General features: G+C 23.4%; 4 protein-coding genes across 4 annotated transcripts; all 4 read right to left on the bottom strand.

Annotated features, from left to right (window-relative positions):
• Positions 1–89: 89 nt before the first annotated feature.
• PVVCY_1300260 (cytochrome c oxidase assembly protein COX11, putative) lies at positions 90–773 on the bottom strand (the record flags this gene model as incomplete). The annotated part of the gene is made up of 1 exon (XM_008623704.2): positions 90–773. The coding sequence occupies one exon, from the start codon at positions 771–773 to the stop codon at positions 90–92; it is 684 nt and encodes a 227-aa protein (XP_008621926.1).
• A 1,020-nt stretch (positions 774–1,793) lies between these two features.
• Positions 1,794–4,571, bottom strand: PVVCY_1300270 (conserved protein, unknown function; the record flags this gene model as incomplete). The annotated part of the gene is made up of 1 exon (XM_008623705.2): positions 1,794–4,571. One exon carries the CDS (start codon positions 4,569–4,571, stop codon positions 1,794–1,796), a length of 2,778 nt encoding a protein of 925 aa, XP_008621927.2.
• A 622-nt stretch (positions 4,572–5,193) lies between these two features.
• Positions 5,194–9,378, bottom strand: PVVCY_1300280 (conserved Plasmodium protein, unknown function; the record flags this gene model as incomplete). Its single annotated transcript, XM_008623706.2, has 1 exon — positions 5,194–9,378. The coding sequence occupies one exon, from the start codon at positions 9,376–9,378 to the stop codon at positions 5,194–5,196; it is 4,185 nt and encodes a 1,394-aa protein (XP_008621928.2).
• A 2,322-nt stretch (positions 9,379–11,700) lies between these two features.
• On the bottom strand, positions 11,701–12,696 carry PVVCY_1300290 (trailer hitch homolog, putative; the record flags this gene model as incomplete). The annotated part of the gene is made up of 1 exon (XM_008623708.1): positions 11,701–12,696. The coding sequence occupies one exon, from the start codon at positions 12,694–12,696 to the stop codon at positions 11,701–11,703; it is 996 nt and encodes a 331-aa protein (XP_008621930.1).
• Between the last annotated feature and the right edge of the window lie 272 nt (positions 12,697–12,968).

The following is a 12,968-nucleotide window of genomic DNA, read 5'->3' on the forward strand; positions in this document are numbered from 1 at the left end:
ACCATATGTTTCTGTAAAGCTCATTTTCCACGAGCTCAAAATTCGGTGTTTTTTTCATCATTATAAATAAATGTTCTTCCTTTAAAAATTCAAATAACTTGTATTTCTGTTTTTTTCTTTGGTGCAATTGCCCTCGAAAGGTGTTGATATTCCTCTGGTATATCAGAATCTGACTCAAAAAAAATATATGATAAGGTAATTTTTTCTAAGTTTTTTAATCGAGAATCATTTAAAATCTCAGGATCTATAAAAAATAAAACTGGCAAATCAATTTCTTCATTTGCATTTAGCATTTGTTCTTCAAAACAAAAACATTGAATTTTATTGAAATACAAACCAGCTTCATCTGGTAACACATGATATAATGCTATCCCAATAACGGGTTTGTCAAGTAAATTTTTAGCCCTATAAAATGCTAATACTGTTTCCCCGGGCTTCACAATAATACTTTTTTGCTCTGGTTTAAATGCCCAAGGCATATTAGATTGGCTTGTAAAATTTACTTCAATTAACCTATCTTTATTTGCTTTTTTATTAAAAAGTTCACTTATATCAAACGTCTTTTGTGTAGTTCCTCCATAACCCGTTGATTGGCAAAACAATTGATACAATGGTACAAAGGCAAAGGATAAACCAAACATAAGCCCTGACATCGATAAAAATAAGTAGGGAGTTACAAACTTTTCCCTTTTGCTTGGTACAAAAAAAATATTTTTTACATTATTTTTTCTTTTAATATTTAATCTACTAAAAAAAAATTTTAGTTTATTCATTTTTCTATATGTTACATTATTCCCAAACGGAATGAAATATAAAGAAAAGGGCTTTAAAAAAATGGAGAACGAAAATTAAAAAAAAAGTATCTTATTATGAACTAAATTTTAAGCTTTCATATGTTTTATATTCATAATAATTTATAAGAAAAAAAATATAAATAAAATATAAAAATAAAAAGTTAAAATTAATTTCTCGTAAATTTAGCACTTTACACTTTTTAATTTCTATAAAAATGTTATAATGTGCACATTATATCGTATTGTAAAAATGATATTTAATTTTGCGAGAGAAATACATCGCTTTACTCATTTTATTAGTGTTACATAAATTTTTATGTACCCCAAAAATATGTTCGCCGATTATATCCCGACTTTATTTTTATTATGACAAAATTAATTTTGCTTAATTTCATCAATGTAGAAAAAAGCTATATTCTTTACTACTTATTATATATTGAATGTGTAGGTTTTCATGATACACATAAAAGTTTAATGGTAAACAATGCACAAAACAACACTACACATGAGCAAGTAATAATAAACAAACATCTTCATTCATTAAAATGAGATAGAGTGTACATATCCCCAAAACAAAACGAAAAAATAATACACAACAAATATAAAAATTAGCAATATGCATCTTTACTAATGCGCTATTAAATAAAAATGTAATATATAAATTATATCTATTTAATTGATAGACATTAAAAATATCCATGAATATATATATTCATGAGGACAAGTTCTCTTTATAAAATACCATATAGAAAATAATATTATTCACATAAAATAATTTCTATAAATATGTGCAAAATATATCTTACCTCGCACAACAATATTGATTTATGGACTTAAAAAAACGATATATATGTACCCACGTTAGGTAACAGCTTCTCAAATGATTCAATGGAACTTCCTTGTTTATTGTATAAATATAAAACCAGTAATATCATCCAGTATATATATAATAAGGCGAAAGTGTGCAATGACACAATTACAGACTCATGTGGTTCTTTATTATTCCAATTGCTGAATGGCTTTCATATGCTTGTTGGAAAAATATCTAGGGCATACACTTGTTAACCACAATGCATCAATAATAGATACATGCTTCATAAAAATTTCGGAATCATTGTTTGAGTACAGGTCTATATATACAATGAATTTTCTTTCAGTATGATTTGACTCATTCAGAATAGATAAAGGATCGAGGGAAAATAGTATGTTTTCACTTTTTTTATTTAATAATTTATATTTATTATCATTTACCACTTTTGCAACATTATAATAAAAAGAGGATATTTTTGCTTTAAAAATAGATTCTATGTTTTCGCATTTCTCCATTGGTATACCAAATTTGTTCAATATGTATTTTAATTTATTAAAAAAACGCTCAGCCTTTTTTAATGATGTGTAATTTAAGAAGTTATCATGACAATATTTTTTTTTATTCTTTGCATCAACAAAGCTTTGAAATATATTATATAAACTTAAAATATCACTTTCTTCCGCCATTAAAGATAATCGCATAACTTTTAATCGTTTTATGCTGCTACTATTATTGTTGTAAACAAAAATCGGGTCATTAATTAGCATACTAATAATAATGCAAACTTCGTAAACACATTTATACTTTATACTATTTATTAAAAAAATACTGTATTTAAATTTTAAAGGTAAATAACAAATTAATAAACTTAACTTTTTATCAATTATATTTCCATTAATATCCATTAGATTTAATATGTAAAACATTTCAAAACATTTTTTTAATGCTTTTATAGTTGGAGCAGTAACAAAATCAAATGAGCAAATATTATTTATTCCTAATGTTTTTATATAAAATATTTTATAAAAAATATCCTTTTTTAATATTTCAGGTATATCATCATCATTTAGCAAATCCATGTAATCATTCATCGTAATTAATCGAAAGCAGATAGAATCCTTATAAGCTAATCTCCTGTCTTCACATTTGTTTTTATTGCATAATATAGTATACTTATTTGTCATATTTAAATCATAATCATAAATTTCATCTTTCATAAAACATGTATCAATTATATATTTCACATATTTTACTTTATGGAAGCTGAATCCAATATCTTTAATTATCACAATTTGGTTTCTTACTTCTAGTGAATCATAGTTATATGTATTATCATTAATTACTTCAATATTATCAATACCTAATGATTGAAGCCCTTTTTTAACAATATATATTTCATATTCATTATTTAAAAATATAAGAATATTTTCAGTACTTCCTTTTTTTCTTTTATTATTTTCATATAAATTTTTTATTAACATAATGCTTGTTTGAAGGTAATCTGAACAACTTTCTTTTAGATAGTGAATGTGCTTATCAAACTCTTCTTTTTGCTTATTTTTCTCTGCACAATTATCGTCATAATAATAATTGTTAGGTAATATATGAAAGATGAATATGCTTATTGGATTTTTTATTTTTTCTAAATTGCTTGTTAATTCTTTCCATTCTTCTAATTTGCTACTCATTTCTTCATTGTATATATCGGTATTTCCTTTCGTAATTTCCTCTTCTTCATAATTGTACATAAGTGAGTGTTTGCTTTCGTTTACAAAAAAACTATTTAGGACATTTTTTCTGCTTCTATCTCTGTTTTGTTCTTTGTTTTTTCCAATTTGCATTTTTTTTTCACACACATTTTTTATATCAGAACGATGAGTATACATTATTTCATCACTACTTGATAATGTATTAAATCCATTTTCAGACATCTCACTTGATAGAGTATTGCTTCTGCTTCGTGCTAATTTTTTTTTATTATTTATTAAATAGTTTAATTCTTTATTTTTTACACAGTTTATTTCTTTTCTTTCTCGTTCACTTTTTTTTTCATTTTGTTTTTTATATTTTATTTTATCACGATTGCCCCAATATCTGTCCTCTTCAGAATAATTATCTGAGCTATTACTTCTGCCTGAATTTTTTACATTTTCTTTATAACATCGGCTATCTTTTAATTCAGATTCGTTCCTCTTTCTTATAATATCAACTTTATCATTTTTTTCAAAGTCCTCAAAAGCTACATCACTTATTTTTTTATGTGCTTCATCCCTTTTGGGTTCGGCTACATTAATTCCCCTATCTTCTTTCGAATTGTTTGTGATTTGTATGTCACTAATTTGATCATCTTTTTTTTTTTCATACTCTTTTTCTGGCCCTATTGATGATTTTTTTCCTGGATTAGTGACATGCACACTATTACATGATTTGAAAAAGTTAAGAACATTTTCAATGAAATAATCTGAGAAAATAAAAATATGCAAATCGTTTCTTTTTGTAAGTATTTTTTTCAATAATGATAACAATAAATCCGTCTTTATCAGCCTTTTATGAGTATTTGTTAAAATAATTATGTTAAATTCAATTAAAAGTGGATCAAATAGTATTTTTTGTAGCAGCGTTGATTCATCAAAAACTGCAATTTTGTTACTTGTGTTACTGTTGTCATTTTCTTCCTCGTCATATTCATTTGAAAGATAAAAAAAATCCTTCGAATCTTCTTCAATTATATTATAACAATAAGTCAATATGTTGTCATTAAATGCTACACATATTTTATTTCTATCATTTGAAATCTCCAGTTTCTTTTCATATAAAATAAGTACTAATTTTATAAATTCATCAAATTTTAATCTTCCAATAATAAAGAACACATTATGAGTATCTAATAAATTTATTATAGTTCTTTTGAAATTTTCAAATATAGATTTCTTTTCATTTTTATTGTATATCACATAATTTTTCATGTTTAAGAGAAATGCATAATATGGTACAAGTGTTATCCATCCAAATGTACATAAAAAAATCCAATATTTATGTGTTAAAAAGTATCTAATTTAGTATTATTCCTCACTTTGGTAGACCCTAGCCTTTTCTTCTTACCCCTTTTCAGTATTTCATAATTCTTTACATGTGTTTTTTAATGCATTTTACTTAAGAAATAAATCTTTCAATATATGTGTGCTACGGTTATGGTAACTTAATAATATGAATTTTATAGAATTAAATAAGTTTTTTTCAAATTAAAGAAATCCTCAAAATCAGAGAAGCAAATAAAAAAATATTTATAAAAAAAAAACTGAAAGCATTTATAAAAAAAATAATGAGTGTATTTATGTAGAATAATCAGGGGTATGGTTCCCCAATATGAATACTTATATAAACAAATTTTTGAAGCGATGTATTCATTATTTTAAAACAAAAAATGCAATATTAAATAATTATTCAAATAAATCCCTAATATATTTCTTTCTATTTTTAATTTTCATTATTTATACATAAAAAATATTAAGAGGCTAATATGAATATAATGCAATTAAAAAAAGAGAGAAAAATTTTAAAAGCGTTTCCTTTCCTAATTTTTGCAAGTTATAATGAAAAAATATATTGCAATTGTTTTTTCACAAGAGACCCTATAATATTCATTCCTTCCAAATTATTATTGATTTTCTTGGTGTTTAAAATTTGGTTATACACATTGTCAAAAACATAATTTGACTCATTTATTATACAATTTTGTTTTTCCTTATCGAACATTTTAAAAAAATAAATCACCTTTTCCATAGGTATTACCATAATATTTATTTTATAGTTTTTATATAAATATAGTTTTTGAGCCATTATTTCCATACTTTTTTCATAACTATCTTCAAAAAAAGGGCTATTCATATCAATATAGTTACTTTTTATGTAAAACGGATTTGTGCTACTTACTTTGTTATCATCATTGTTATTTCTTTTCACTGCTAACGAGCCTTCAACATTATTTCTATTATTATCATCGTTTGCCCCATCGACTGTATAATCCAAATCACCACTTTTTATTTCCTTAACACATTTATCGCCATTTAATTGAAACACATTCATATTATCATTTTCAATGATACTGGAAATACTTTTTTTTTTGTTATTACCACTATTTCCCATAATTCCATTTTTTGTAAATAATATTGCAAATTTCAACTGTGGAAAATATATATGCAAAACAAATAAACCATCAATCTCATAATTTTTAAAAAAAACATTAGGTATATTACTAAACTTCATTTTTGTTATATTTAGCATGTCTAACACTTCATAAAATTTAATAAGTTCATAACTATGAGCGTATTTTTTTTGCTGGAGAAAAAATATCTGTTTTATATATTTCAATATATCAACTATATGTGCGCCACTTATGTTTTCCAATACATGAGGAGTATATAATATTTTATTCGCTATTTCGTTTTTTTCTTTTATGTTGTTTTCCATATTTTCCTTATAATTATTTTTAATTCCTTTAACATTGTGTGATATATTTCCCTTTTCATTCTCTAATTGAATAGGAGTATCTTTATATCTCCCTGCATTTATTCGTTTTTTGATAACTTTTAAAAATAGAAATGGATAATATAACTCCAAAAAAATTAAACAATAATAAAAAAGTATTTGATTTTTTACATTTTTTAAAATTCTATCTATATCCTCAAACAATATATTAAATAAAGTAATTACTAAAGATTCATCCAATTTTTCATGTTTATATGTGCACAAGCATAGCAATATATCTAAAGAAAAAATTGAGGTGTCTACTATTTTTATATTATTTTTTATAGTATCTATTAATGCTGCCAAAAAATTCAAATGAAAAATTCGCGACATCCATATACTTCGAAACGATAGCGATAATTCCTTTTTTGAAAAATAGCAGTTTCGAATAATTCTATAAAACAAATCGGTGTATATTTCACTGATAAGAATGATATTTTTCTTTGTATTAATATTGAAAAAAACTAGATCCAGTATTTGGGCTGTTCTTAATAATTCCAATTTTATTCCCATATTTTTAACATAATCTAAATTTACACTAAATTCGTTTATAATACTGTTTTGATATGTCAATTCAACGTCTTTATTATTATCATAATCCCCTATTCTCTCAATTTCAGAAGAAACCAACGATTTACTATGATCTTTATTCTTTATTTTTTCATTAATTTTATAACTTTTATCAATTAAAACTGTCTTATTATTCTTAATCATAAATGAATAGTTGCTATTTTTATGTAGAACATTAAGAATGTCTTTTGAAACAGTAAATCTATTATTTTGATTATAATCCATATAGTTCATATTAATGGCGGTGAAAATTAATTGATATAGAGGATTAAAATATATTTTATTGCAGTATTCATAAAGTTTAAACTTATTTATAATATTAATTAATTTAAATACATGGTTTAAGCTAATTGGGGTTGTATCATTGGTGTAACTTATAAGGTTATTATGCTCTAGTTTTCTAAAAAAATGCAATATCATAATAACAAATATTTTTCGTTTTTTCTTGGGTATTAAATATTCTATATTCTTAATTAAATCAAGGGTTTCCATATATGTTAATGAATTTATTACTTTTTTATAATGTTTTAAAAATATTTCACAAAACAATTGATTACTAGCATTAAACCGTAATTTGTTTAATAAAAAAAATATTTGGCAAAAAATTGTTGGTGTTATTTTATTAAAATTTAGCATAACTAGTTTTCTTAATAAAATCTTTTTAATCACTTTATTATAACTTATCAAATCAGACAAAACAAATATACTTTTAATACTAGCTTCCAATGTGTTATTTTCAAAGTATCCTTCTAATCTTTTTCGTAAATAAAATATTAACTGCTTGTTATACCAGTTGTATATCGATCTTTGTAAATCCATCCCCTTTATAACAAAGCTACTTTTAAATAAAGATAAAAAAAATAACACATTTTTTACTTGATACATTTTAAAAAATGTAGAATTCAGCCATATGCTATAAAACAGTATATTTATATTGTATATATTCATATATCTAGTCATATAAATTATTTGAAGAAATTTAAGAATTAAATCACAATCTTCTAAAATAAAATAATGTGCCATGTTTTCAAAAAGTGATATTACATTATTGTGTGTATTCTTATAAACATTCAATAAAAAATCGTCATAAGAACATTGTTTCTTTATTATTTTATTTTCATTATCATTTAATTCTTTACTATTACTACTATTTTTATCCTTACAACTATTAATAACATTTGTTACATTATTTTCGGTGCTCTTTTTAATAATAGCTTCATCATCATATTCACTATTCAAAAAAATCGCATTTTTCAAGTTTTTATTTTTTTCATACATATAGTAGTCATTTGAATGGTTATTTATTATAATATATTTTTCTACTGATACACTATTTAATAATGAGAGCAAATATCTTATTTTTTTTTCGCCCCCATTTTCCCCCTCAAAAATTTGCTCACATAATACTCCCACACAATCAAGTAAATGATATACTTGCTTATTCATTTTTGGTAAAAATAATGTATAATTACCAATAATTTTATTTAATAAAAATAAAAAATTGAAATATAAACAAATAAAATAATCATTATGCTTATGCATCAATGCACCGTGACTCCTGTTATGTGTGTGCCTAGGAATTGCATTCATAAATCCATTACCAATTTTATCACCATCCTCATTTTTTAACGTTTCTATATTATCGTTTCCTTCTTTATTTTCAAAATTTGTTTCACAAACTATTTGTATGAATTTATTTATATTCGTTTTCTTAAAATACAACATATATAATTCACATAAATCCAGCAATTCATGATAACCTTTTTTATCCGCTATTATGCTTAACAATTTCAACGCCACATTATTATTATTTTTTGTAATTTCAAAAATATCTTCATCAGATATATTTGCATGATAAAGTTTTTCAGAATTCCGTTTTTTCTGGTTATAAAGAATTAAACTATTTTCGAATAAATTTAACTTTATATATAAATAACAATATTTCAATAATAAGTTTAAATCCAAATAATTAACATATTGAAAGAAATAATTAAAGAAATAGATTACAAACTTATTAAGACAAAAATATAATTTAAAAGAGGATGATGTAATGTTGTATGTGCTTAAACTTTTATCCATAAATATCAAAAATTTTTTTATTATTTCTAAATTATTCACTATAAGTTCATGATTTTTATAAAAAACGTTGTTATTTAAATTGGGGCTTAAAAAATCATTTTCTGTGTTTGATTCAATATTCATTTTAGTTGGAATTTTATTTTGTCTCTTTAAATTTTCAATAGAAAAACATAATAAATCATAAAAACTATTAAATTTTGTAATCAACTCTTCTTCTTTTTTTTCTATTTCTTTTATCCTTACTATTTTACTATTATCATCATAAATCTTTTCATTTTCTAATATTTTTTTTATGTCTTCATCTTCCATATAATATTTTAACATTTCGTCATTTAGTTCATTTTTTTGTAATCGAATATTTTCATAAATGCTTTTTAATATGTGCTTTTTTTCATTCCGTGTATAATAATTCGTGATCCCTTTCAGTTTGTGGTTCATTTGTTTTTTGCCGTCCAAATATTTGCCATTTTCGCCACTCACAATTTTTATACAATCACTATGATTTACACTATTTTCATTGGAATAATACTTGGGCCATTTATAATGAATACCATTTGCGTAGTACACTTTTATAATAGCATTATTCCTTATTTTCATTTCTGAGTTTAAATAGAATCCTTAAAATTTATATCCTAAAACAGGTAAATATAGAAATACCGTTGTGAATGAAATGGCACATACCAAATATAACTATCAGCTCACAAAATGTTATATATAATGAAAATCATGAAACTACAAATGAAAAAAAAATAAAAACATTTCGAAAGATACATAAGTCATAATATGCATGCACATAGTTGTTACTGGTTGTATATAGTTTCCACATTCATCATTCTACAATTATATTTCTGTTTTATGTTTCTTCTTTTTCTGTTTTGTGTTCTTCTTCACAACCTTATTCTAAATAATTCAACCAAAGTTGCTTAAATAAAAAATAAATGTGTAAATTTTCCCTTTTCATGTTTTAGAGAACCATATATAATAAGTTCCCATGTATTATAATGTATAAAATTTGATTCCCTATGTTTGATAATCGAAGTATAGCCAATGCAGTTTTAAGTAATATATAAAAGTATTAAACGAATTTGAGGCGCTAAAATACTCATGCACGTTTTTGTCATTTAGTATTTCTAAAACATATAAGCATATGGGAAAATTAACGTAAAAAATATATGGTTTACTTCTCCAGTAATTCAAATATTTTAAATAATTCAAAAAATTTTTATCATTAAAATATTTATTGTCATACAAATATTTTATATATTCTATATTACTTAATGATTGAACAAATTCTAATTCAGTTTCAAACCTTAACTTATTTTCAAATAATCCTTCTCTATAATTTTTATGTAAAATATATACTTTTTTATTTTCTTCAGTCTTTAATTTTTCGATCTTATTATCTTCCATTTTCGAAAGCATCATGGTAAATTTATTATCGTAAATATATTTGAATCATTGATTTGTATATATTTTTTTACAATACAAATTAAAAAAACAAAAAGAACATATATATTTTTTGAATATAGCATCATAAAGTTCTCTCTATTGCGCCTACATGCAATTCCATGAGAATTTATATATAATTATATCCGTATCACTTCCATGCATATATATATTAACATATTTCATATATTCGTTTCTTCGTAAAAAAACGTATTTAGAAATTTTCACATTAATTCGATTTCTTAACTAAAATAAATTGGGTTTCATTGAAATAATGGAAAATATCACCACATCCTTTTATATTTTATTGCGTATTTAAATATAATACACATTTTTAAGTTACGTAAAGAACCCACTTATTTTCTTTACATTGAAACATTTTTATTATTTAAATGCAAAAACAAATTATATATCTATTGAAAATGACCAAATGAAAAAAATATAAAATAAATAAAATTGTATAAAATTAATTTTGGCAAGTTTCCCCATAGATGTGCTATCCATATAAATTTTATATACACACCACCATTTTGAAGCCCATTCGCTTCATTTTTCTTAACATATTTATTAATTTTAAAAGAATATATAAACGACTTTTTATATATTTATTTAGATGGCATAAAATAAGTTTTGAATATTACAAAAGCCTTGTTAAAACCACGAAGAAAAAGAAAAAATGGTTAATTATATAAAAAGTAGCTTACTCCGAAAACACATTATGTCTTGACGAAAAAAATTAAAATTTATATAAAATTAATTTTATTAAAGCTTTGTAAAGTATGTAACATATTCATATATGTAAAAGAAAAAAAATTGTTTATCATAATAAAGGAATATTCAAGAAAAAATTCATATTATGTATGAAAATGAAATTATAAATATGTAATATGCATAATTATGTTCACATTTTATGTAATTTTAAAATGCAAGATTCACTGAATCCTATAAAAATGTAATATAAAAACAATGTGCACACATTTTTATATTTATTGTTTACTATTAATCTTGTTGCTTCCTTTTTTTATTGTATTTATTTCTACAATTGCTACTGCAATTCTTAAAATATATGAAAAATAATATATGCAAACATTTATGCATAACAAAATAAAATTCATTTTTAACATTTAAAAAACGAAAAAGAAATAGTCGAAAATAATTTTATAGAACTTAAAAAAATTTGTGGGTGCTTGAATTTTCTCATTCTTCAAAGTAATATATATTATGCGCTATTTTTTTGTGATGCATCATCTTTAGTCTTTAATTATATATTTAAAGGGGGTTCATCAAAAAGGTATAAATTTATTATATATATGTAATTCAATACTTGTATATAGGTGTAATCGCATTTGTAAACATTTAAAATTTAATTATACCATTTTTGGGCATATATATATTTGCTATGACTCTGAAAAGGAAAATGCTTAATTAATATAAACGAATAAAATGAAAATTAATTAGTAGGCAGTATATATACTAATAGGCTGGGTATCTGTTAAATGGATTTTGGTTTCTGTTATAATAACTATAATTAAAATTTCCCATCATTTTATTATTCCTAGTATTTCGCCCTTTATTTCTGTTATTATTTCTATTATGCATATTAGTCCTATAATGCGCGGCCGCTATACCAAAAGTATCAACATCAAGCATCCTTAATTTTTCTCTGTCCACCTTTTCATCTTTTCCTTGTTGTTTGTCTAATGTTTCACAACTAATATTATCAAAGAAACTCGATTTTTTATCATATCCTCCTACCTGCATGCTACTATTTGCAGTTAATGCGTCTTTGTCTTTTTCATCGATTATATTCGTTTTGTCAAATTTTAAATTATTTGAGTTAAAATCAAAGTCTGGACTAAATTTACTTTTTAAAACCGGATTTGGCTGTGATTCCAATTCTCCAATAACATATGGTTGTCTATCATAATTTCTATAGTTTTTATATTTAAAATTATTATAATGCCTATTGTTATTATGATTATTATTGTGGTTTGCATTGTGATTCATATTACCATTATAATAATTATAATTATGCCTATTATAATATCTTCTATTATTTAAATTCATATTTCTTTCATTTGGGGGAATCATATTATTTTGAACATTTAATGGTTTATTAATATTGTTTACATTGTTGTTATAATTTAAATTATCTCCTATATTATTTTTCGTTGATGGCGCAATATTCATTGATACTATTGCCGGATCATCAGGTATCGTTTTAGGGGCTTCACTTACTGTAACATCTTTTATATCTTTCCCTCGAAATATTATAAAATCATATACTTCATTTGAGGCAGGAATATCAGGTTGTCTTCTACCTTCTGTGCCATATGATCTAACATTTTGCAATGCAACAGTAGATTCGTGTGTGTTTATCGTATACAAAATCCCTTCATATCTAATTTCTGAGTTTGAGATTAAAGAAATTTTACTTCCTATATATGGTAAGGTTGATACAGAAGACATTTTTACTCCTTATCAATTTATTTTAACAAAAAAAATATATATCAAAAACGTAAAATAATATATATATATATATATATATATATATGTTTATATCCTAAATTGCTATAGCCCCTATATCTTATGTAAGCTAGAAGTGATAATACATGTATGTTAATGGCTATATATGTTAACGAAAATTATATCAAATATACTTACAAATGGGTATTTTAATATGTATTGGAATGCTTCTTTAAATATATAAAACTATGCCTATGCACATTATTATGATAATA

This window comes from Plasmodium vinckei, assembly GCF_900681995.1.
Source record: "Plasmodium vinckei vinckei genome assembly, chromosome: PVVCY_13".
Taxonomy (NCBI): domain Eukaryota; phylum Apicomplexa; class Aconoidasida; order Haemosporida; family Plasmodiidae; genus Plasmodium; species Plasmodium vinckei.